General features: G+C 41.0%; 1 protein-coding gene across 4 annotated transcripts in view; it reads left to right on the forward strand.

Annotated features, from left to right (window-relative positions):
* The window catches only part of ALDH18A1 (aldehyde dehydrogenase 18 family member A1), a 39,214-nt gene that overhangs the window by 2,869 nt on the left and 9,670 nt on the right, over positions 1–26,675 (forward strand). The window contains exons 2-12 of one of the 4 annotated variants that reach the window (XM_028098832.2): positions 266–381; positions 8,244–8,458; positions 11,174–11,323; positions 11,412–11,516; positions 15,113–15,271; positions 15,685–15,775; positions 19,588–19,712; positions 20,607–20,751; positions 21,380–21,453; positions 22,536–22,650; positions 25,103–25,323. In XM_028098832.2, coding sequence (XP_027954633.2) covers positions 294–381; positions 8,244–8,458; positions 11,174–11,323; positions 11,412–11,516; positions 15,113–15,271; positions 15,685–15,775; positions 19,588–19,712; positions 20,607–20,751; positions 21,380–21,453; positions 22,536–22,650; positions 25,103–25,323 — 1,488 coding nt within the window. In that variant the 5' untranslated portion in view covers positions 266–293. The remainder of the gene's footprint in view (positions 1–265; positions 382–8,243; positions 8,459–11,173; positions 11,324–11,411; positions 11,517–15,112; positions 15,272–15,684; positions 15,776–19,587; positions 19,713–20,606; positions 20,752–21,379; positions 21,454–22,535; positions 22,651–25,102; positions 25,324–26,675) is intronic. The other 3 variants (XM_028098834.2, XM_028098833.2, XM_028098835.2) reach the window with 3 other exon arrangements.

Consider the following 26,675-nt stretch of genomic DNA (forward strand, 5'->3'; position numbering starts at 1 on the left):
CTTGGAATATTTATAATCCTTAATTGCCATTTGCTTGCATAAAAACTAAGGAGGTCCTAGGAAAGGAAGGATAGAGGTGGGACCTGGAAGGAGCCATTTCTTGTCTCTCTCTTTTCTATATACAGAGCAGGTGGGAGTGTCCCTAATACAAAGGAGTTTGGAGCAGAAGAGTCAAGCTTTTACTCTGAGAGTATGAGGAAGTGGAAGAAAATAAAGTTAATTGCCTGTTATTTTCATTTTCATCTTTTAAAAATGCATTCTACAGATACTTTGATCATTGACTACATCGCAGCATGTTGAGTCAAGTCTACTGCTCCGGGTCCCAGCCCTTCCGCCAGCGTCTCCTGCCCTGGGTCCAATCCACAGCCCTCTCCAGATCTCGTATGTACCATAGGAAACTTAGAAGGATGTGGGAAGTTTGGAAGTGTGTTTCAAGCAAGGTTTTAAAGGAGAAAAAAACATAATTTGGCAGAATCGGACAAAGACAGTAAGCAAGGGAAGCCTTGCTTCCAGCCAGTGGTGAAATGTTCTGAGTGTTTGTATTTATCAATAAAGTGAAACTTCTGGAGGTGATAGCTTTATGGCATCAACTATGGTGATGGTTTCACAGGTGTATGCTTACAGAATCATCAGGTTGTACACATTAATTTTGTACAGCTTTTTGTAAGCCTAATTAATTTAAAATTTAAAAATTTTTCAAGTAATATGTTACCTATATTTGTTTTCCCAGTTTTTTACAGGCTATTTTTGTTCATTTTTATTGTAGTTAGTTTTAATTTTGAGACCATTATAGATTCATGTGCTATAGTAGGAACTAATACAGAGAGATTTCTTATGCCCTTTACATGTTTTTCCAGTTTCTCAATCCAGATATTGACATTGATATAGTCAAGATAAGGACATTTCTACTACTACAAGATCCTTCACTTTTCTCTTTTATGGCTGTCCCCCTCCTCCCCATTCCTAACCCTGGCAACCACTAATCTGTTCTCCATTTCTATGATTTTGTCATTTCAAAAAATGTTATATAAATGAAGTTATACAGTATGTGATCTTTGGGTTTGGGTGTTTTTACTCAGCATAATTCTCTGGAGATTCATCCAAGTTGTTGTGTGTATCGGTTGGTTCCTTTTTTTTTTTTAAGATTTTATTTATTTATTTGAGAGAATGAGATAGAGCATGAGAGGGGGGAGGGTCAGAGGGAGAAGCAGACTCCCCGCTGAGCAGGGAGCCTGATGCGGGACTCGATCCCGGGACTCCAGGATCATGACCTGAGCCGAAGGCAGTCACTTAACCAGCTGAGCCACCCAGGCACCCTTGGTTAGTTCCTTTTTATTACTGGGTATACCACAGTTAATGTAACTATTGACCCATTGAACGACATCTGGTTGTTTATTTCTTACTGGTATGAATAAGGTTGCTATGAGCATTTGTGTATAGGATTTTGTGTGGACAAAGTTTGCATTTCTCTGGGATAAATGCCCAAGAAGTTCAGTTGCTGGATCATATGGCAGTTGCATGTTTAGTTATATAAGAAACTACCAAACTGTTTTTGCAGAATGGCTGTACCATTTTACATTCACCCCAGCGGTGTATGAGCAGTCCGCTTTCACTTCATCCTCATCAACATTTGATGTTGTCACTCTTTGATTTTAGACATTGTGATAAGTGTGTAGTGATACCTCGATGTGGTTTTAACTTGCTTTTCCCTAATGGCTAATAATGTTGAACATCTTTTCCTGTGCTAGTTGGCCATCTTTATATCCTCTTTAGTGAAATGTCTCTTTCTCATTTTTAATTAGATTGTTTGTTTTTTTTAACCTTTGGATTTTTAGAGTTCTTCCTCTTCTAAATACTAGTACTTTACAGGGGAGCCTGGGTGGCTCAGTCGTTGGGCGTCTGCCTTCGGCTCAGGTCATGATCCCGGGGTCCTGGGTTCGAGCCCCATATCGGGCTCCCTGCTCGGCGGGAAGCCTGCTTCTCCCTCTCTCACTCCCCCTGCTTGTGTTCCCTCTCTCGTTGTGTCTCTCTCTGTCAAATAAATAAAATCTTTAAAAATAAATGAATAAATAAATAAATAAATACTAGTCCTTTACAGATATGTGGTTTGAAAGTATTTTCTCCCAATTTATAGCTTATCATTTCATTCCTTTAACAGGATTTTTCACAGAGGAAAGTTTTCTTATTTTGATGACATCCCATTTATCAATATTTTCTTTCATTGATTGTACATTTGGGGTCAAGTCTAAGAGCTTTGTATAGCCCTACATCCTGAAGATTTCCTCCTATGTTTTTTTCTAAAAGTTTTATAGCTTTACATTTTACATTTAAGTGTGTGATCCATTTTGAGTTAATTTTTGTATAAGGCGTAGGGTTTAGGTCAAAGTTCATGGTTTTGCCTGTGGACATCTAGTTATTCCAGCAGCATTTGTTGAAAGGCTGTGTATCATGTTTTGAGTGGCTGTCTCCTTGATAGCAATTAAATCTTACCAATAGTCTGTCTCCAGACCTTATTGTAAGAGAATTTGCTTATCAACTAATGAAGCTTATCATCATCATCATAATAGAAAAAAATCTCCATTTCCAAAAATTTCTATTTCCCATTCACATAAAGAATATAAGAGAGAAAAGATCAAGGTCCGGAGCCAGGGGCTCTGGGTTTTAAAATTAGCTGTGCTACTTACTTACTAAGTAACTTTAGTGACTTAAAACAACTATAGATTTAGGTAACAATTTTATGTTGGACCGGGCTCAGCTGCACAGTGGTTATGTGTTTGTGTCAGAACTCTTTGGCTCAGGGCTGATTGTTGAGGGCTGGGCGACCTCTGCTGGGATGATGGATCATCTCTGTTCCATGTGGTCTCTCATCCTCCAGCAGAATAAACATGGCTGCTTCATAGGATGCTTTCGGGGTTCCCAAATAGAGCATGCATGGAAGCCACAAGGCCTCTTGAGACCTAAGCTCAGAATTTATGCAGTGTTACTTCTGCTACATTTTATTAGTTAAAAGAAGTCATAGGGCTGGCCCAGATTCAAGGGGTGGGAGAACAGATTCTACCTGTTGGTGGAAGAAGCTTCAAAGTATTGTGGCCATTTTTGCAGTCTGGTAATGTTAGCAAGTTACTCAGCTTCTCTGGCCTCAGTTTCCTTATTTATAAAATGAGTCTAATAATAACACCAGCTAACTCATACCTAACTCATGAGACTTAAGTCATGAGAATTCAGTATGATGACAGCAATAGTGGACACTTTTTTTTTTCTATAATATCAGCTAATATTTATTGAGTGTTTATTTTGTGCCAATTTTTGTTCATGCATCAATTAATTTTGCCTTATGAGATAGGTAAGGTAACAGCAAATAAGCAGAGGATTGAGATTCCAACCCAGATAGTCTATTTCCAGAACCTACACCTGTCCTTTTGTATATCCTCTGCCTCTGTAAAAGATGTGTGAATACCTAACGCAGCTCTTAGTATATAGTAAGTATTCAGTATTTTTATTGTTATTGTTTATTCTTATTAGTCTCATTCACAGAAAGAGGTATTTTCTGATCTTTTCTCTAGATTTTTCAATTTTTGTATCCAGATTTCTCTGGATTCTGGAGCCTTAGAAAGGCCAAGTGAGAAAGCATATACATATAAACACAGAAGGAAATGGAAGGCCAGGAAGGGAGATAGAAATCCTGTCAGGGTCCTCTCTTGTTCAGGCCTGGAACACAGGCTCATTGATTGCTGAGCATAAGGACTCTGATGCTGAAAAGGTAACAGACTTCTCCTTTGGAGTACGGTGCATGGCATTTTTGAGGAATATGGACAACCCTTTTCTCACATACATACCTCTCATACTAACCAGGAGGAGATGGCTTTTCTGTGGGACTTAGAGCCTAAAGGTTCCCTAGAAGATGGGAAGAGATTGCCCCTCCAGAAGCCTTGGTTTTTTCCTAACTAATCAAGGCCTTCTCAGTCCTCAATATGGACTCTAAAAAGTATGAAACACTGTAAAACATTAAAAAAAAAAAATGCCCCCAAGAAAGATAGGATCAATCTGGGAGTAATACAGGTTCTCAGCATTGTTGAACAGGAAGCCCAAAAAGCGCTGGATCCCATAGAACTCTACCTGGTGCTGGAATCCACTGGATGTAACTGATCCTTTACTTGTTTGAAACCTTATTCATAGTTGTTTCCTCTTGAACCTTGTCAGCCCTGATCTGCTGTTATCCATTTGCCTATAGCCAGAATGACCCTTGACTGCCTGGCACCCAGGTGTGTTGGTATCTTTGCTGATAAAGACTGTGGATCAGGAGCCTATTTCATGCTAACTTGGCCTGCTAGATTCTGATTGGTTTCTGCCATTTGATCACCTGGACTGACATACTTGCCACTATCTGTGTCTTACTCTGCTCCACCCATGCTTAGCACTCTCCAGGACAGGACAAGGCCTGCAGGGACAGGAAAGAAAAATGGCTATCAGGCCTGGTCCTGACAGCTATCAAAGGGATACTTGGTACTTAGGTGTAGCTCTGAGCTTTGCAAATAGCCACCAAGATCCCAGGTCCAAACCCTAGGGGAGTAAGTCTCTCCCTCTACCACCCCTCTTTCTATCAGGTCAGTGAGGCCAGAATTACTATGTACATAACTTTTAAGCTTAGACTGAGGTGTATATATTGCTTATAATAATATCACTGAAGACTGATGAACTTACTGAAGAAAGGGAACTCTCCACAGAACTTAGCCCCAACAACAAACCAGCCGGGTAGTCCCTGGGATTCCCCCAGCAGGAAGAGACAGCCCATTTGTGGGTCCAGCAAGGGTGCCAGGTCCCAGTTCCATCCCAGATGATGGACTGACTTTGTGCAAGGAACTGGACTGCAAGCCTGTTGTGAAAAAAAGACCATATCATCCTTGTATCTCCACAAACCTGAAACATAATCACTTTATTTTTATTTTTATTTTTTTAAAATATTTTATTTATTTATTCATGAGAGACAGAGAGAGAGAGAGAGAGAGAAGCAGAGGGAGAAGCAGGCTCCCAAGGAGCAGGGAGCCCGATGCGGGACTTGATCCCAGGACCCCGGGATCATGACCTGAGCCGCAGGCAGACGCTTAACCATCTGAGCCACCCAGGTGCCCCATAATCACTTTTTAAAGTGGTCATTTAAGAGAGGGAAAAAAGGACTCTTTACTGCTTCATTAAAAATATTCATTCTAAGAGAGGAGGGGGGTGGGGGGATGGGTTAGCCTGGTGATGGGTATTAAGGAGGGCACGTTCTGCGTGGAGCACTGGGTGTTATACGCAAACAATGAATCATGGAACACTACATCAAAAACTAATGATGTAATGTATGGTGATTAACATAACAATAAAAAAATTTAAAGGAAAAAAATACTCATTCTAAGATTTGTGTGTGAAGGAGGCAGGGAGGAGAACACACAATGATCTTCTGGTCCATGAGAATAAGATTCTGCTCACTTTACCCTCCATTGTTACAGCATAGAGAAAACAATAGAAGCTACATTATAGTTAGAGGAGTTAGTGGTCAGGAGTTAGAGGTAGTGGCTCTAGAGAAATCTGGGAAATCTGTCTGTAAATATAAAGGGAGGTGATAATGGTTGATTTGAGTGGAGGAAGTTACTCTGCAATAGTACCAGTGTAGAATAGTGGCTTGGAATGATTACTATAGTGATTCATTCAAATATTTATTAATTGCCTGTAATGACACATAGAGAACTCTTTGAGGAGGAAGTACCTAAAGTTTGGTCCCGCTGAAGACCTGATACTCATCTTGACTTGCTTCTTGCAATCAGGGAATCCCTCCAAGAGAAGGTCCATTTGTTGTGAGTGAGACCATCCATTAGCAAGGCCTCACCTGCCCCTCTGCCTGGGCACTCTTTCTGCTGTATCAGTTACAATTAGGTCAGGTGTGTGTAATAAACTCCAAAATAATAATGGCTCAAACAGGATAGAAGTCTATTTCTCTCTCTTTTTTAAAAAGATTTTTATTTTTAAGTAATCTCTACACCCAGTGTGGGGCTCAAACCCACAGCCCTGAGATCAGGAGTTGCATGCCCTACCCATGGAGCCAGCCAAGCACCCCTCTCTCTCTCTTTTAAAAGGAACCTGGGGTTCTCTAAGAAGGGAGGCAGTCCAGGGCTTTCAGAATAGCTCTGTGAAATCATTAGGCCTCCACACTCCTCCTTTCTTGTTACTCCAAAGTTCTTGATGTTTTCCTTGTAGTCTAAAATTGTTTGAGCTCCTGCCTCATACCCATGTTCTAAGCAGCAGGATGGATGAAGGGAAGAAGGAAGGGAAGAAGGAAGCACTTCTCTTTTGAATGAAATTCTTAGAAGTCCCACGTAACATTTTCACATGTATATCACTAACCAGAACTTAAGTCCCATGCCTAGCTGCACAAAGAGTCTGAGAAATGTAGTCTTTTGACTGGTGGTGGTGTGCCCTGCTCAAAGTAGAAAAGTCTTCATTTGTGAGAGAAAGGGCTAATGCATAATTAGTAAGCAGCCAGAAGGAGGAGTTGGACCCTTGAGAAGTGGCTGACATTCAGCTTCTACTGTTTTACTTTAGGCTTTATGTACTTTTTAATCAAGACTATGTATACCTATATGTGAGTGTGTGTGTGTGTATGTGTGGGTATATATACATAGATAATATTTGCTTCCTTAGAAATCCTGTATAGTATTGCAAGAAAAAAGAATCAGGAAAGGATTGCTTAGAGGTAGATATCCAAAAGGATTGAAAGTATCGGACTCCAACATTCCTTGTCCTTCAGAAAGCTATCCCGTTTTTTTAACCATTGTTAACAGAGATCTGGAATCATGCTATCATGTCAGAGAAAATTTGTAGGTGGATTAGTTATGATTTTTTACTACTCATACCAATTACTTCGCTGTTTATTGTCTTTGTTAGTCAGGCTCACTTTTTATAGTGGTGTGGTTTCTTTAAAAGCACATTTTTTTTGATGATAAAAGCAGTGTATTTTTATTACTTAAATTTCGAAGACATAGACAAGAATAAGGAAGAAAATTGAAATTACTTGTGATTTCATTAATCACAATGAAACATTAACATTTTGATTTATTTTCATCTTTTTTCTGTGCATTTAGACACATAGGAAACTTAACATGAGCATTTTCCTGTGTTATTAAAAATTATGAAAAAGTTAATCCTGCCTTTTTTGGATATTTACTCTGTGATTTTTCCTGTTATAAATAACACTGATGAACAGCCTTCTGATAAATCTTTTTGTTTCCATCTCTAATTAGTTTCTTAGAATAAATTTCCGAACAAAGAATTACTGGATCAAAAGACGTGAACATTTTTAAGACTTTTGATATATTTTGCCAACTTGTCTTGAGGAAAGATTGTTTTGTTTAACTCTTCACAGTGTTTGAGTGTATCTGGGACCTGTGTACTGGGTGTAATACTAGAATAAGAACATGCTGGATATACTGGCTTTTGATTTACTGGTTTTAGTCAGTTAAAAATGATAAAACTATTTTTCGGCTAAACTGGTTAATATTATATGTGTATCTTTTTATTTTTTAATTTTTTAAATTTTTTATTGTAATGTTAATCACCATACATTACATCATTAGTTTTTGATGTAGTGTTCCATGATTCATTGTTTGTGCATAACACCCAGTGCTCCACACAGAACGTGCCCTCTTTAATACCCATCACCAGGCTAACCCATCCCCCCACCCCCTTCCCCTCTAGAACGCTCAGTTTGTTTTTCAGAGTCCATCGTCTCTAATGGTTCGTCTCCCCCTCCGACTCACTCCCCTTCATTCTTCCCCTCCTGCTATCTGCTGCTTTTTCTTTTTTCTTAACATATCTTGCATTATTTGTTTCAGAAGTATAGATCTGTGATTCAACAGTCTTGCACAATTCACAGCGCTCACCATAGCACATACCCTACCCAATGTCTATCACCCAGCCACCCCATCCCTCCCACCCCCCACCACTCCAGCAACCCTCAGTTTGTTTCCTGAGATTAAGAATTCCTCATATCAGTGAGGTCATATGATACATGTCTTTCTCCGATTGACTTATTTCACTCAGCATAACACCCTCCAGTTCCATCCACGTCATTGCAAGTGGCAAGATCTCATTCCTTTTAATGGCTGCATAATATTCCATTGTGTATATATACCTATGTGTATCTTTTTAATGAGAAATTTATATTAAATATTTTTCTTTTTTCTTGTATTTGACTTTGGGAGCTACAGATCGTGTCCAGCCTTCAGCCATCAGACATGTTCGTTCTTGGAGCAACATCCCCTTTATCACTGTACCCCTCAGTCGTACACATGGCAAGTCTTTTGCCCACCGCAGTGAGCTGAAGCATGCCAAGAGAATCGTGGTGAAACTTGGAAGTGCTGTAGTAACCCGGGGGGATGAGTGTGGCCTTGCCCTGGGGCGCCTCGCATCTATTGTTGAGCAGGTAATTGCCAAGATGGAAGATTCTGGGGAACAAAAATAATATGGAGTTTTTAAACTGTCAGTTCAGGTTTGTTTGGTTTTTTTCAACCCTGATTTTATCCCTAACCCATCCTAACCATCAGTTCAGGTTTATCAGCTTGTAAAAATAATTTGAGTACAATAGATGTAACCCAATCTGAAAATTACCTTTCCAATAAAGGTACCAATGGATCTAGCATCCCAGGGCAAACAAAGGGGATGTCAAGGAGTAAAGTTGATTTCATGCAGTTCATCCCTCAGGCTTCTTAGTGAGAAGGAGCTGTATATATCAGTGATTCTTAATCCTGGCTACACATTAAAATTGTCTGGAGGGGCCTAGAGATTCCTAGGCTTCACACTCAGTCTCTGGGATGGGGCTCAAGCACCTGGATTTTTGACTGATATGTTGAGTTGAGCACCCAGGGTTGAGTACCCAGATGGATGTTTGTGAATATTGAGCTTTTTTTGTTCTTGTTTTGCTAGGCCTTTTTTTTTTTTAGTTAGGCCAGTAATATTGAAATAAATATGAGCTATCATTGCAAAGATTTTCCAAGTTCAGATATTTGAAAGGATTCAGAAGACTCCATAGAGAATACCCATATAAGACTTTCATTTAAAGGCAGAGGATACCAGGCAGCAAGAGAGAGAGTGCAAGCAGGCATTGGGGGTCTGAGAGACATCTATGCACAAGCACTCCAATGTCTTAATTTGCACAGGGACCACAGTCTGTCTCCAGATCAAATTACTAAGAGATCTGTGCAGGGAATCTTACCTTTGCAAGGGCTCAAAGCAGAAGTTTCCAGTGGGGACTTTATGCCCCACTGGCTATGCGAGCAAGCAGGGCTGACTGTAGACTATCAGTAAAGAAACTGACCTTCAGGGGTGACATGGGAGTTTTAGACTTCAAACATCATATTACAGATCCCACTCCCTGTCTTTGCCAAGAGCAGGTATCAATAAACTTTTTTTTTTTATGAAAGTCCAAATAGTAAATATTTTAGGCTTTGTAGGCCAGATGGTCTCTGTCTCAGCCACTTGTCTCTACCATTGTAGCACAAAAGTAACCATAGACAATATATAAATGAATGGGCATAGCTGTGTTCAAGTAAAACTATTACAAAACCAGGTGCAGGTGAGATTTGACTCTGCTGATATTTATAAAAGAGAGAGACTTCATTGACGTGTAACTGCCTGATGGAATGACCTACTTTATTTCCCATTCTCCCTGGTGAGACCACCACTACTGCTTTCAAGCTTACTTCCTCCCTGGCCCACCAGCATGTCATACTCATTCCTTTCCTTGTCCCCCACCTGGAATTCACTCTTAGAGCCTCCTCTCCGTCAGAACCCCTTGGTTGCACAGCTCCAGGGGCACCCTTCACACCGTGTACTTAGCAGCAGTTGCAAATGCTCTCAGTCCTGGAAGCCCAGGCTGAGTCCCAGCTCTCTCCGAGGAGGCCTCAAGAATAACTACACTCCGATTTGACTTCCCCATCTTTGGACCCCTCGAGGAGTCACTGTCATTTGGCAAGCTGAAAAAATTGGAGCAGTGTTATAACTGATTAGATCTTTTACGTTAAGGAGTTATTGAAATGTTTTAGGTTTTTTGGATGTATGCATATATATTCTGTCTTTTAGCAATTCCTGCTGAAATATTTGCAGATGAAATAATATGCCCGGGGACTGGGATTTGTATTAAAATAATGGTGGGGCTACTGTACAGGCAGTACTAGAGACTGGGAAATTGGCATTAGAGATAGTTGTTGAAGCTGGGTGTTGGGTACATGGCGATTCATAATACTGTTCTTAACACTGTGGTTAAGCGTGAAATTTTCCTTTTTTTTTCCTGTGGTACATTTGTTACTATTTTTTAAAGTAAGTTATTTATTCATTCATTCATTCATTCGTTTGTTCGTTCGTTTTAAGTAATCTCTATACCCAGCGTAGGGCTCGATCTCACAACCCGAGATCAGGAGTCGCATGCTCCTCTGACTGAGCCAGCCAGGTGCCCCAAGTATGAAATTTTCTATGATAAAAAGTTATTTTTCAAAGTCATGATTCATCCCAAGTGTTTGTGAGTTCCTGAGCCAGCTTCTAGGGCTCAAACATCAAGAGGAATGGACATATTAGGAATATGGACTCTATTTGCAGCTTGAATCTTTGATTCTTTCAATGTAGATCTGTCCAAAGTAGGGAACAAAGTGACCACAGCTGTATCTGGGCAGACAGAGCAGAACAGGGTCAGCATCCCTTGGTCTAGCTAAAGTGACCCATAGGATCAGTATAACTCAGAAAGAGCCTCAGTCTTCCACATCATGCCTTAGAACCTGAGAAGCCATCTGCTAAGTTTACATTGCAGTTCTTAGCTCCAGACTTCTTTTTCTGGAACTGCTAGACCTTCTGCATTATAGACTCCCACAGATACCATCAAGTGCTGTGGATGTGAAAGCTGCCTGCACACCAGAATCCCCTTATTCAAAATTCTGATCTCTGTCTATTCTCTATTTATCAGATTTGAGTAGCATGTAGGGATCTGTATTTTTACCAGGCAACCTGGGTGATTCTTCCAGAGCCAGCCTAGTGCTGGTCCATAAACCGGCATTTGGGATCCACTCAGTCATCTACCCTACCTGAGTCTCTTGTGAAGAGAGGAAAGAGATGATACAGTGACTCATGCCTTTTCCTTCCTCAATGTCAGGTGTCAGTGCTCCAGAATCAAGGCCGAGAGATGATGCTGGTGACCAGTGGAGCCGTAGCCTTTGGCAAGCAACGCTTGCGCCATGAGATCCTTCTGTCTCAGAGCGTCCGGCAGGCCCTGCACTCGGGGCAGAACCAGCTGAAAGAGATGGTGAGTGCTGCTTCCCCAGCCCCTGTAACTGGTCAGCAGGCCTCTTTCCCTCACTCCCAATCACACCATATCTATTTGTGTGTTACAGGCAATTCCAGTCTTAGAAGCACGAGCCTGCGCAGCCGCCGGACAGAGTGGACTGATGGCCTTATATGAGGCCATGTTTACCCAGTACAGCATCTGTGCTGCCCAGGTGAGAGGCTTACCATTGCAGAGAGGTGTGGGACCTGTGAAGGTGATTCCCGTGGAGCAGAGGGGTGATGAGCAGGGCTCTAGAACTAGACTGCCTTAACTTCAGCACTTGCTAGCTGGGAAATCTGGAGAAAGTCTTTAGGTCTAACCTTTTTGTGCCTCAATCTCCTCATCTGAAAAAAGAAGATAATATCAGTGCCTACTTAAGAGGGTTTTCGGAAGAAGTCAGTGAGAAAATATGGGAAAAGCATTTAATGTAGCGTTTCCAGTAATTATTAGCACTTGGTGTTGTGCTAGTAACTGTTATGGCTACTACTTTAAGTGTTTATCCTTTTCCTGAAGACAGGGAAGTTAGATATCTTTTTTTTTTAAGATTTTATTTATTTATTTGACAGAGAAAGACAGAGAGGGAGCACAAGCAGGGGGAGTGGGAGAGGGAGAAGCAAGCTTCCTGCGGAGCGGGGATCCCTATGCGGGGCTCAGTCCCAGGACCCCAGGATCATGACCTGAGCCGAAGGCAGATGCTTAACAACTGAGCCACCCAGGCACCCCAGGACAGTTAGATATCTTTATTTCATTGGCTTCTTTGACTTCAGGCAGCTTGCTTCTCTTTGTACTTGGTTACCTTATATAATAAATTTCTACCAAGCATTGAAAAGAAAGAGGAGTGCTTATTGTTGGTTTTCATTCATTCAGCAAATATTTATTGAGCACTTATGGTATACCAAGAAGTATGTTAGTCATTGGAGATACTGTGATAAACAAATCAACCATGGTTCCAGGCCTTATGAAACTTGTACATTTTTAGTGGTTGCCCCTGAATGTTCTAGAATCTTCTTTCCACATTGTTTTTTACCTAAATTTCCAGAATTATTTTTTCAGTTGTATCTTTGATCATCAATACAACTACACACTAGAACATGTAAATATCACAAGACAACTCGTTTCACAAAATAGTTGAAAAAAATTGAATTCCCCAAGTTATTGTCTTCCAACTCGTTGGCTGTCCCTGATCCTACCATTTACATAAGTGTTATTTTACATATTTGATGTTGTTATGTATACATCCGTTCAGATTTTGGTCTTTCATTTCCTACTGCTTTTCCTGTTTCTTCCTAATTCTCACAGCATTATCAACAGTGATGTGGTATTGTTCCAAAGTGTCCTTGATTAGGTGAACTGCAGCAGAAAGGCATAGACTTGTCCACCTGTAGTCTATAGCTGGGGACCCCACTTTCTTAGATTTTTTTCTTCCTGTTAGCATAAATATAATAAAAATCTCAATTTCTGTCAGCCACGATTATCAGCTCTCCTCTTCTCCACGATCCAATGGCAATTTCAGCCTTTAATTTTTTTAAAAGTGTCTGGAGCCAGATGAGGAAACTTAGGTCTAGTAACCATACTTTTGTTTTTTCCTGGGTATGATGCTTTTTGAGGTTTGGGTTCTTTTTTTGGTTAGTTGGTTTTAATGAAAGTAGCATTAAAAGTCACTGCACATTAGCCATGGCTTCCATTAATAATGACGTGAAAGAGCTCTGTCCCCTCCAGTTTGCAACAAGCATGCATCCATGGGTCCATCTCACACGTTTGCCTTCCCTAGGATCTTATCTGCAAGAAATCTTTGATCTTTGCCCTTTGTACCTTTTCCTGTGGTTCCTTTTTGTCTTTAGTAATCCTGTTTTAAAGATTACTATCAGGGGCACCTGGGTGCTCAGCCGGTTGAGCATCCGACTCTTCAGCTCAGGTCATGATCTTGGGGTCATGGGATTGAGCCCTGTGTCGGGCTCCACACTTAGCGGAGTCTGCGTGGGAGTCTGTCCCCTCCCCCCCCCGGCTTGTGTGCATGCGCATGCTCTCTCTATCTTTCTTTCTCGCCTCTAAAAATAAATTAATAAAATCATTTTTTTTTTAAGATTTTATTTATTTATTTGACAGAGACACAGCAAAAGAGGGAACACAAGCAGGGGGAGTGGGAGAGGGAGAAGCAGGCTTCCCGCGGAGCAGGGAGCCCGATGTGGGTCTTGATTCCAGGACCCTGGGATCATGACCTGAGCTGAAGGCAGACGCTTAACGACTGAGGCACCCAGGTGCCCCAAATTAATAAAACCTTAAAAAAAATAAAGAGGGTTATCAGTGGCTTTTGGAAATCTCCACCAAGTTGTTTGTCAGGTTAAAGACTTAAACAAGTAAAGCAGCTTATTTTTTCTTCATAAAAATGAAATTGATTTGCATCCTAACAGACTGCCCTTCTTCACACATATACTTTTCTCTTAGGGCTCTTGTCTTCTACTCCTTTGTTAAACTGTTTGAGCAACAGGTATTTTCACTGGACCTTAATACCTCCTGCTTGCCTATTCTACACACATGTTTATTTTATCATTTGACCTTTCACCCCCAATGGCTAGAATCTATGTGCTTGCCTTGACCAGGTCCTGTTTCCTACAGGACTGACTTTCCTGAAAAAGAGTTCGTGATCCAGCCTTAACGAAAAATGTGCCCCAGTCCCCCTTCCCCGAACCATCAACAGTTTTATTCTCTATCTCGGCAGCTCATATAGGGCCTGACATTTCTGAAGTACTGAATAAATTTTTTACGAGTAGATTATTTCCCTTAGTCGTGTTACCATGTTGTCTTCCTTACCTACATTTTGTGTATCATTAAGGCTGCTGTTACCATCTTCTCAGTTACCATAACCAGACCCTCAGTGCTTAACTATGCCTACTTTTACTGTCTGGGTACCTTCTTTCTTGACCATCTGCCTGCCGCCTTTCCTACTTCAGCCACATTGCAAGAACCTTTTTCCTTAAACATCAGAGAGATTTTATTGAAACATTTATTTATGAGCTTCAGGGCTTATTACCATTAGTTTCTTGCTATCCTCAGTTACCTTCTCCTGCTAACCATTGCCTAATATTCTGATTTAAACAAGGAAGTGGAGCTGTCTGCCCACCCCCACACCCAGCTCTCCCCTGGACCTTTGAGTAGCTTATGCTCATCGCCTCCCCTGAACTAAGTTATGTCTAGCCCTTCTTTCAGTTTCTGACTGAAGACTCGCCTTCATAAATCTCTCAGACCAATCCCACACGATCAGACAGTCTTTGCTGACCGCAGCTGTGGGGACAGCACAGCCCTCTTCCGTTTTGTCTCCTACACTTCTCCGGGCAGGACAAACTGTTCTTTGGCTCACGCACCTCATGTTTCAGTGCCTACTGTGGCTAGCCCCTGAATCCAATGCTAGCATACAGAGATATTTTAGAAATTAATGGATGGCTATCATTTCCTCCAAAGTGTATCTCTCTAAAGTTCATACATTAATTTTCTTAATTCTGTAAATAGAAGAGATTTAGTAGCTCTTTGAGAATTAAAGTACTTTTACAAGAAGTCTTGAGCATCCTTAAATATTCCAAGTGATGCATTTTTTCCCCATCTCTAAATGAATTAGATAAGTATCCAGAGATGTGTGTTCCATTCCGATCTGTATGGGGTCCAGAAACCTAGAGTTCAACTCCTCTCTTCTTAGCATCTTGTGTATGTTGTTGCTGTGATGTTCATAATTTCCCTCCCTTCTGCATTTTCAATCCATTTAATAACTTACAGATTTTGGTGACCAACTTGGATTTTCACGATGAGCAGAAGCGCCGGAACCTTAATGGGACACTTCATGAGCTCCTCCGAATGAACATCGTCCCCATTGTCAACACAAATGATGCTGTCGTGCCCCCAGCTGAGCCCAATAGTGATCTCCAGGGGGTAAATGTGGGTAAAGTATTCCTAAGGGTTGAGCATGCTGGAGACTAATGCTATGCTGCATGTACTAACACCGGAAGTTTGGCATAAACAAGATGGAGAAATTGGGACAGAAGCTGGCCTCATGGAGCAGTGGCTGCATAAGCTCTTCTGAAGTCAGGGGGTTCTCACTGAACAGGGTGAGGTGCTACAGTGATTTCAGGTGGTGCTGTGAGCATGGCTTGGGTGTGGCAGTGGAGTGAAGGGTGCGTGTTTGGAAATGGGGTGGCTAGTAGGCACAGTGTTCTGCAGACAGAAGGGGCCTATAAAAGTTGTCATCCGTGCACTCGGTTATTAATTTTGCCTGCCAGAACCTAGCAGAATGCTGTGAACGCCCTGAACTGCATAGTTCGCTCACTTTTGACTTTTTACCTGCATTCCAGGTTATTAGTGTTAAAGATAATGATAGTCTGGCTGCACGTCTGGCCGTGGAAATGAAAACTGACCTCCTGATTGTTCTTTCAGATGTAGAAGGTACAAAGTAATGCCCTTTCCTTTTATCTAACCTTTGCTTTAAATACTAAATGGGTGAGCACATGAATTCCCCTCTTCGTTTGAGTCTTTTTGACTTTTTTTTTTTTTACTATGGACCATTATTTTCTGATCCATATGGTCTAACAAAGGGATTTTATGGCTCAAAAGAAGGTGAGGGAATCTGGGAGATGCAGTTTGAATGCTAAAATTTCAGGTTTGTTTTTTTTAGAACAGCCTCATACAGATATAGTTCAAGTACCATACAGCTCACCTATTTAAGATTTATAATTCAGTTCATTGATTTTTAGTATATTCATACAGTTACTCAACCCTGACAACAATTTTAGAACATTTTTATCACGCCAGTAGGAAACCCCATACCCATTAGCGATCACTCCTCACTTCCACTCTCCAGCCCCAGACAACCTCTCATCTACTTTTGGTCTCTGGAGTTGCCTGTTCTGGACGTTCTTTCAGAGTGGAATCACACAATATGTGATCCTTTGTGACTGGTTTCTTTCATTTAGCATCATGTTTTCAAGGCTCATTGATGGACGTTACGGCATCTGTCAGTACTCCTTTTCCTTTTATTGCCAACGACTACTCCATTGTGCACACGTACCACATTGTGTTTACCCGTTCATCAGGGGATAGACTTAATGCTGCTCTAACATTCATGTCCAGATTTTTGTGCGAACATGTTTTACTTAGGTGTAGAATTGCTAGATCATTTGGTAATTCTGTGTATGTTTAGCCTTTTGAAGAGTGCCAGACTGGTTTCCAAAGCAGCTGCATCATTGTACATCCCTGTAAGCTCTGTATGAGGGTTCTAGTTTCTCCACATCCTTGCCGACACTTACCTCTTATTATCTCCCTTTTCGCTGATAGCCATCTGAGTGAAGTGCTATTTCATTGTGGTTTTGATCACTTTCAGTTTTTAATGTAAATCGTGAGACCGATGATATTAAATGGGAGCCACACTGCAGAAGTCCAGGCTATGTGGCCACCATGGTCCTAAATGTTAACGTACTCTTCCCTGCTTTTGCCTTACTCAGGGGGGTCCCTCTTGGTTCACTTTTCTCACTCTCTTAAGCTGTTCCCATTTCACATTTTGACCCATAAGGAATATGGTAGCTGTGTCTAAAATAGGCCAAACCTAACAGGATCCCAAAAGTCCCCCATTACATTCCCAGGAGATCAGAAAAACCTATTTTGTTCCCAGCCCATACCCAAGGCAGGCTCCTTTGGCAGGACTTGTTTTCCATTTACACTCCAGTGGTGTAAGATTAAGAGCGGGGAGCTACCCAGGAAACAAACTGAGAGTTGCTGGAGTGGTGGGGGGTGGGAGGGATGGGGTGGCTGGGTGATAGACATTGGGGAGGGTATGTGCTATGGTGAGCACTGTGAATTGTACAAGACTGATGAATCACGGATCTGTACTTCTGAAACAAATAATGCAATATATGTTAAAAAAAAAAAAAGATAGCAGGAGGGGAAGAATGAAGGGGAGTAAATCAGAGGGGGAGACGAACCATGAGAGATGATGGACTCTGAAAAACAAACTGAGGGTTCTAGAGGGGAGGGGGTGGGGGGATGGATTAGCCTGGTGATGGGTATTAAAGAGGGCACATTCTGCGTGGAGCACTGGGTGTTATGCACAAACAATCATGGAACACTACATCAAGAACTAATGATGTCATGTATGGTGATTAACATAACAATAAAAATTTTTTTTAAAAAAGCAGGGAGCTACCTAGTGGAGACAGGGGCAGATATAGATTGATTGAGCTGTCTTCTGCCCCCGTGGGAAGTCTGATATATCAGACGTATGTATCAGTTTCCTTACCTGTGGGAAGTCTCGGTACCGTGTTGACCCACTGTAAATTTGAAATCTCAGGACAGAAATAGCTAGATTGGGATAAGAGTGAGCCACTCTGGAGAAGAAGGCTTTTCAGTAAATCAGATTTTTAGTAAATTTCTACTATGCACAAATACTATGCTAGGTGCTTTATAAATGTCAATTCTTTGAATCCTTATAGCAGTCTTGCAAAGTAGATAGGTTAGCTCTGCTCTTCAGATGAAGAAATTAAAAATTAAGTTCATACCAGTTAAATGGTATATCCAAAGTCACATAGTACTTAGCAGAAGCTGATTTTAAAACTAAAACTGTTCAGTTTAAAAATCCATGCTCTTCCCTCTCTTCTGTGCTGCCTGGCAAGGTAAAGGACATGAGTTTGAAAGATCAATATATAAAGCCCAGTTTGAATTAGACCCTAGTAAACATTTGTAATGCAGCCTCAAACACCAAAATTGGTCATCAGTGTGATAGCATATATCAGTACTTTTCTTGTTATTGCCAAATAATATTCCACTCTGTAGATATACCACATTTTAGTTGCCCATTCATCATTTGGTAGACATTTGAGCTATCATAACTAACCCTGCTATGAACATTCATGTACGTAAAACAGGCTTGGTCTAAACCCTGATTAGTTATCCACTGAATGTTGATTTTTAGCACAATTTTAGAGTTTTAAATATGCTCTTGATGGGTTTGAAAAGCTGCTATAAGGGAAAAAGAGGGAGGAGTAGGCAGAATATCAGAATGCTAGGCGCTCCTCAGTGTCTCTGGAGGTCTAGCTTAGAATTGTACAACCTTGCCCATGCTGTTTTTGTATGAAACCAAAACAGCCTCACAATCCAAATTTGTGATCTCATAGCATAGTGCCTTCTGAGAAGACTCCAGCCCTGAATCCAGGAGCTGTGGAGTGCTGAGCTATGGTGGACAGAGGTTGTGAGAGGTGGTTTTTCTCTCCCTGTAATTGCTGCCCATGGTTAGCACTGCTTCATTCTATACCAGACACCATTTTCCTCACTCCTTTGATTCCTTTCTCCTAGAGAGGACGTTTATAGCAGGGTTGTGTTAGAGATTTGGAATAATGAAGCAGAGAAGGCTGTATTTTCATACAGGAAAAGCAGTAACTTAAAAACATCACTGCCTAGATGTCCTTGAGCCAGTCCCCAACCCCGGGCAGTTCCTCTCTGTGTCCCACTAAGGCCTTAAGGTGATTCCATTTTCACAGACCCATGACTTTTCTTTCCAAGCCTCCAACTTGCTCTTTTTACAAGTGAAATTGTGAAGATATTTAATCATGGATTGTATGCATATAACATTTCATGTAACTCATATTTTATGTTATTCTATTCAGTTTAAAAGGGACATATGCTTTGTGGTGATAAATCCAGACTGAATACTGAGAGTCGTGTGCTCTTCTGACTCAGCCTAACCTTCACATTGGCTTACCCATAATATGGAGAGCGTAGTCAGTGGCTGTTTCAGAGGGTGCTGTGAAAGTTAATGGAAAACCTGTCTCCCATTTCATCCCACTTGGAGGTAATCACATTATAGTATACAGCTGCTGTGTCTCTTCTGCAGTGGCCACTCATCCTTTTCAGTTACTTCCTTAATTCAGCATCATAAATAGCAGTGGCAGAGGTGAGGACAGCTTCCCAGTAGACAATGGGCAGGGCTGGTAAGTTTTGTGCCAAGGATATGGTCATGCCATAATGCTGGCAAGCATTCATTCATTAAGCCAGGTTATAAAAGTGTGTAAGGAGAGTCCTCCTGTTGCTTATTTTCAGCATGGGTAGACTGTACAGATCCCTTCTTCCCGTTTCTGGTTAGAGCTGGTAGAACACAGAATTCATGTCATCAGTCACATACAGAGTGGTTGGCAGGTGCCCAGGGGGTCTGTATTAGGGGACACTCACTTCCATTACAGCAATATTACTGACTCTTGTCTGCTTTTTAGGTCTTTTTGACAGTCCTCCAGGGTCAGATGATGCAAAGCTCATTGATATATTTTATCCTGGAGATCAGCAGTCTGTGACATTTGGAACCAAGTCAAGGGTAGGAATGGGTGGCATGGAAGCCAAGGTAAGGGTTTGATGCTTTTACTGCCTGTAACAGTTATAAAACCAAACAGTATTTTACCCTTTTTACTTCGTGAGTGTTTGGGGACTAATGGTTACGATACTAAGCACACACATACTTAAATGTGCACGTCTAAATAGGGGTTTAATGCATATTGTTTACCTATGTTTAGCCGTGTCTGTATGTATTCTCTTTACTAAGATTACATAGTGCATTCATGCTGTAAACTTGTGAAGGGCAGGGTCTATATATTTTTAATAATTCATAAATCCTCTAATGTTATCAGCTCAAAAGCTTTTTTTTTAAGTTTTTTTGTTTTTGTTTTTTTAAGTAATCTCTACACCTAACATGGGGCTCAAACTCACAACCCTGAGATCAAGAGTCGCACACTCCACTGACTGAGGCAGCCAGGTGCCCCAGCTCAAATATTTCTTATGAAATCTTTGAGAAATTCTTCCCTCCCGTTATTCTAAGAAGTGATACCCTTAAGATACAGCATATCATACGTGGCAATGGCAGAGACATACAAAAGAAATACGGAAGCAAAGGCTAAAAGACTTTGGTCAGACCAAACACCAGACTGGACACTAAGTTGAGGCACAGTAAGTCAAATGTAGAAGTTATGAGTCCCAGTACTAGAGAGTCTTAGAACACCGAGCACAAAGGGCAGATTGGCTCATTGTTAGGCAGCACACGCTGAAGTTGGGCTGGAAAGAGAGGGCACAGGCTGGAAAGAGGGCACGGGCTGGAAAGAGGGCACAGGCTGAGTGTGTTTTCAGAGCTTCTGAGCTGTTGGAAACATTTGATTGTTCAATATCATTGTATTCTCTGTTTTTGCAACTTTAAAGTGTGGATGACTAGACCCTGTAAAGGTCTGAATCTAACCTCTCCTATTAGGTGAAAGCGGCCCTCTGGGCTTTGCAAGGTGGCACTTCTGTGGTTATTGCCAACGGAACCCACCCAAAGGTGTCTGGGCATGTCATCACAGACATCGTGGAGGGAAAGAAAGTTGGCACCTTCTTTTCCGAAGTAAAGCCTGCAGGTAAGTAGTTCTTCATAGAGTCCCATGGTCTGGATGATAGGTAGCCACACCATGGCCTAGATGAGACTGAAGACTGAGCTCGTCTCTAGGAATAGAGATCACAAGATCAATGTGTTGATATCCTGAATTCTGGTATTGTTTCAAACACTCTTTGCAAAATTGGATTTTGCTTTGCTTCTGTAAAATTTAGCTAACCTGCCCAACTAGGCTTCCTGTTTTCTCTAAAACCACTAATTTAAAGAATATAAGCGTCCGTTTTCTTAAGAAACATTTGCTAGGCCCATGCTGGATGCCTAGAGATGCAAAGATGCGTAAGGTATGATATGTACTCTCGATTGTTCACAAAAATAGAATTGCCATATAATCTACATTCCAAAATGCAAACATATTAGAGAATATAAGCCAAAGTGGAATTGAAAGAACTCTACAAGACGTAAATTATGTTGTCCGCTTTAGAAATATAGACAAGTTTCTTATATTTATGCCTGAGTTAATCTAGTATATTCTTTTGCCATTTTATGGGTCCGAGTGACCTCTGGGAAACAAGCACACCAAAACACTGAGCATTTGTTCTGTGTACATCCTGGAGTAGCTGTCCATGATGTGATGTTTGCAAATATTCTTATAGGTCCTACCGTTGAGCAGCAGGGAGAAATGGCTCGATCAGGAGGAAGGATGTTGGCCACTTTGGAACCTGAGCAGGTAATAACCCTAGCTAATAGTTTTGTTGGTTTTCAGAGTGAGTTGTGCTGTGAGGTTTAGTGCACAGTCAAACCTGTCTCCCCTTTTGTTCCTCATGGCCCCACAGAGTTATTCTAGTTACAAGTGTGATTCAGATTTGTTCTGCCTTTTTTCTTTCTCCAAATTTTATTTTCCCTTTTGTCTTTTGTAGCCTGAGGCCTAAGGTTGCTTTTCATCACTATGATGTTTTGATCAAAAACATCATGGAAATGATGAGACCAAGGAGGCTCCCTAATCCTGCCACATCCTGGGCATGGAAATGGAGAAAAACTGCCTGTCCTAACCCATCTGAATTACCTAACTTACCTATTAGATGCAAGCTCAGGAGCCTGCTCTCTAGTCAGGGTCCTGCCCACAGTGAATTGGCAGACACGATGAGTTTGGAAATGTAAGGCAGTCAGGTGGAAGCTGGGGATTGGCTTCTCAGGGCTTGTGTTGTTAAGGATGGATTTGAGAGTGGTGTATTTAGGTTTCTTCAAGGGAGCACTTTGGCCTGAGAAAGAAGAGAATTTAAAATAACCACAAGTAGAGAAAGGGAAGCAAAGAAAGAGCTTAGCTTGTCTCTTAAACCACTTCCCTCTGCTCCTTCAGTAATCACACTCATTTGCCACACTTCTTAATCTAGGTGGGTAAGGATTGGGGTCTCTTCAAGCATCCAGGACTGGGTTTTCTCTCTTTGGTGGAATTCATTAAATAAACAATTGTGTAAAAGAAAACTTACCTGGGAAATAAACTATACAGCCAGTGGTATTGAGTATGCGGAGATGGATATATCATGCTGATTCAAAATGCTGGCCCCCTTCTTGGGAACAGATTGTGTCTGTCATTCATCGGGAAGATTAGTAGTGAGAGAGGAAGGAAAAAATGAGAGTCGAGGTGGAGAATGAATGATAGGAGGTAATAAGAAGATTTCACTCAATGGTGACCTTGAATTTAGGAGCAAGGCCTGGCTCATTTAGAGGAGTAGGTTTAAAAATATGCTGTGCGTTCTTCTTGGATTAATGTGTTTGCTTGTTTGTTTAATGTTTTACCTTTCTTCCTAGAGAGCAGAGATTATCCATCATCTGGCTGATCTGTTGACGGACCAACGTGATGAGATCCTGTTAGCCAACAAAAAAGACTTGGAGGAGGCAGAGGGTAAAGACCAAGTGATTCGGAGTCAGTGTTACGGAGGATTTCATTTTGTTTTTGTTCTTTGTTTTACTAATAATTCTTATATCATAGTCTGCCGAAAGACAAGATTGTTATAGAAGAAATTATACATCATACATCATTTTTATTGAGTTGCTTGCTAGCATTCATTGGGCTTTTTCAATTTATACATACCATCTCCAGCTTCTTCCCCAGATACCCTCCAAAGGGCTTTTTCTGTACCCAAGGTCCTGAGCCATGGATACTATGGCAGTTTCAGGACAAAAAAGAAAGACTGAGGACTGCCTCACTTTAGACATTCCACTAGTAGCAGCTAACACTTACTGAGGCCTTTCCATGTTGCCAGGCATTGTGCTAAAGGCTTTACAGAAAGGATATCATCTTATCTTTATAGCATGGGACCTTTGAGTTAGTTACTATTTATTATCCCTATTTTATAGAGGAGGAAACTGAAGCACAAACAAGTTGTCATATGCCTAAAACCATATGGCCAGTGACAGATCCAGGATTCAAACCCATATGGACTGTGCATATAAAATTGTTGTGGAAGTAATTTGTGGGGCCTGTGATGAGAGATAGCGTATCTCGTAGTTAATTAATCAGTGCATAGGCTGCCCAGAGTTAGCAACAGATGCCATCCACAAATGCCCTAAGGTGCAGATGGTAGAGTGAGTGATATGGCCGAACTCACATTGCAGATAGCTAAATGTGTAGAGAGTCAAGTCAGCCCTAAGTCTTTCTCTCCTTCCTAATTCTCTGTATCTCCACCCTAAAAATTGGGGGATGATTTTATGGGGTTTTGAATTTCCTTTTCTCTTGAATAAATGTGCCTTAAACATCCAGATTAGTGGTGTTCCCTTCAAAGAAACCTTGCAAGGTTCATCAACATTACTTTGATTTCTTTAAAACATTTTGTAGCTGTTGCTTTGGAACTTCCTTTAGAGTTTACATCTGGTCTTTTGAATTTTTGCCGTATTGGAAAGTCATAAAATAGATTCTCAGAAATGGAAGAAATCTTTGATGATAATCTTATCCAGTTGTTTAAAAGTAAAAGAATTAAGATTCACTAAGGTTAAAGCTTTTGCTCGAGGTCACACAGCTAGTTGTTGGCAGACTTCTGACTTTTGATCCCAGTTATATCTCTCTGGAAATTCATAAGGACACAAGGTGGCTTAAGAACAAAGTCCTGGGTATACATGAGCATGGTGGTCCCCTTTGACTCAGTAAGTCCATGTCAGGAAATGTATCCTAAGAAGCTATTTCAAGAAGAGAAAACTGCTCTGTATGCAAAGATTCTTGGAGTAGGGTTATTTATCACCCAGAAGACTGCAAACCTCAGTGTTTAATAACATAGGTTTGGTTAAGTGCATTAAGCTATGTTAGCTCAGTGGAGTATTTAGCAGTAATTACAACAATTTTGGCAACATGGAAAACATAGATGCATTGTGAGGTGGAAAATTGGAATGTAACATTTAATACACTGTGTTTAAAACTTGTTAACACATAGGGAAAAGTGAAGAAAATGGATTGATGTAATTGGTAAAATGATATAACTTTTTTTCTTAATATAATATTGGTTCCTTCCCTCCTAAGTAGAAAACTTTTTATTATTTTACCTTGGTGGATGTGACTATAAAAAAGAAAGGGAAGGAAAAAAAGGGAAATTTTTTATCATCTCATCCCAACATTAACCATAGTAATGATTTGTGGTATGTGTTTCCAGGTGATTTTCCTGGTGTGTATACATGTGTATTAGGAATGTGTGTGTGTGTGTGTGTGTGTGTGTGTGTGTGTGTAGAGAGCTTCACACCATGCAAATGGTTGTATTTAAATTTAAAGAATATGCCATATGTGAAATTATCATAATTCTATTTAAGTTTTTATTTCAAAAGAAAACATCTTTATTGCTTCTGATTATAAAAATAAGTCAGTCATTACAAAAAATTAAAATAATGCAGAAAGATAGAGATCATTAGCAGATATCTCCGTGTGCACATGCATATATGCAAAATTTGATAAACAGGATCTTACCATGCATGTTTATTTGTAGTTTTGCCTTTTTCACAAACTATATCCTGGACAGCTTTCCATATCAGTACGTATAGATATATTATTTGTAATAACTGCATTGTAGCTCATTGTCTACATTTTTAAGTTGAATTTGATTCTGTTGTAAAAATGCTGTGACAAGTATCCTCATTACATGCAAGTTTGCTTGTGCACATGACAGATTTCGGGAACTGAAATTGCTGGCACAGTGGGTATTGGTGTACGTGCCTTTACATGATGAGCTACCCTACCAGAAGCGCCCTAGAGAAGCTGTATAAGTGGCATGTCGTTGTCTTCTTGAGACCCCCTAAGTTCGTGTCTGTTCCTAACATGGTGCCGTGTGTTTAGTAAAGCCGCTGCAGCCTGCCCAGAGCTGCTCCTTTATCTTGTGTTCTTCGCACCTCTTCAGGGAGACTTGCAGCCCCTCTGCTGAAACGCCTGAGCCTCTCCACATCCAAATTGAACAGCCTGGCCATCGGTCTGCGACAGATTGCAACCTCCTCACAGGATAGTGTGGGGCGTGTTTTGCGCCGAACCCGAATTGCCAAAAACTTGGAACTAGAACAAGTGGCTGTGCCGATTGGAGTCCTGCTGGTCATCTTTGAGTCCCGTCCTGACTGTCTGCCCCAGGTATGTGCCTGCCATTGGCATAGGAGAAGAATGTGTTTTCAGGATTCAGCAGAAGTCTCCCAAAGAGAGTTTCCTTTTTTCTCTTTTTTTGGTGAGAAAGACTTACCTTTTTTCCTCCCCCAAAGATAATTTTTGAGACTTTGCATGTTGTTCTTAAAGTCATTTATGTTATTGATTCTTCCAGTGATTCCAAAGTAGGTATTCATATGTACATTTTACAGTGGAAGAAACTGAAGCTTATAGAAGTTACTATTCCTATCACTTGTAAAGAGTGGAGCTGGGACTGGAGCCCAGATGAAACTTCCATAGCACAATGCAGGAGCACTTTTCCATGTCTTAGCTCACTGGGGCACTTTGTTCCCTGACCACTTCTAGCTTCCTGTAAGGTAATTCATCTAGTAGCCGGTTTTGCCCATGTGAAAAAGACCCTTTATTGTTAGTGTCACAGATGGTCTCCTGTAGGTAAATCAGGAAAAAGAACTTTCAGTAGTTCATGGAAACCAGAATGCAACCCTCTTTGAGGAATTTGACATACCACTGTCTAATATTGAGAAACCATGTGTTAAAAGATTTTTCTAAGCAGCCATGCCTTGATTTATAAGGTGGCATTAGAGGGTTGCCCCATTGGTTACCCACTCTTCCGGAAATCTGGGACCATTTTCCCACCATACTGACCAGCAGGATAATACCAGCTCTTTCTTTGCACTAGCCTCAAAGTCTCCGAAGTTCTACTTAAAAACAACAGACAAAAAACCAGCACCTCTTTACTGTAGGGCACAGGGTGAGCATGGGAGTCTGACATGCTTTCTGGTGAATACTCCCTGACGTGACCTAAAACCAGCTTGTTCATCAAGGACTTCCATCCTGTCGGGGTCTGTCCTCAGGCCCTGCCTGGTGCTGGCACATTGCCCCCATTGCCCACCTCCTGTTTGCAGAGATACTCCACTGAAAACTGTAGAACCCTAATCTGCTAGTAGGAATGGGTCCATGACATTTCTCTGCTCCTTTTCATCCATACTAGCTGATGCTTCACATGGAGAAAGATTACTTCTTTAGCTAACTACAGCTGAGGTTCCTCCCCTGGGATCTTATCTCTGGATGGCATCACAGAATCCATGTATTCTAAAAGTTGTATGCAGCCTGGTGTGCTAGTGCATTTAAATAGAGAAGGTTTACATTAATTTTATAAGGGGTCCATGAGCAACAAGAACAAAAAAGGATTAAGAACTAATCGAGATTAACATGTTCAGGCAAGGTTTTTAGTAAAGTTTCTTTTATTACATTATAAAAATGGAAAGATTCTCATTCATCCCAAAAACATTCAGAAAGTTAAGCTTCAGGTCTTGGATGAT

The sequence above is a fragment of the Eumetopias jubatus genome, unplaced genomic scaffold, assembly GCF_037043125.1.
Source record: "Eumetopias jubatus isolate StellerSeaLion01/CBP00866 unplaced genomic scaffold, mEumJub1_p1.0 scaffold_17, whole genome shotgun sequence".
In the NCBI taxonomy this organism is placed as follows: Eukaryota; Metazoa; Chordata; class Mammalia; order Carnivora; family Otariidae; genus Eumetopias; species Eumetopias jubatus.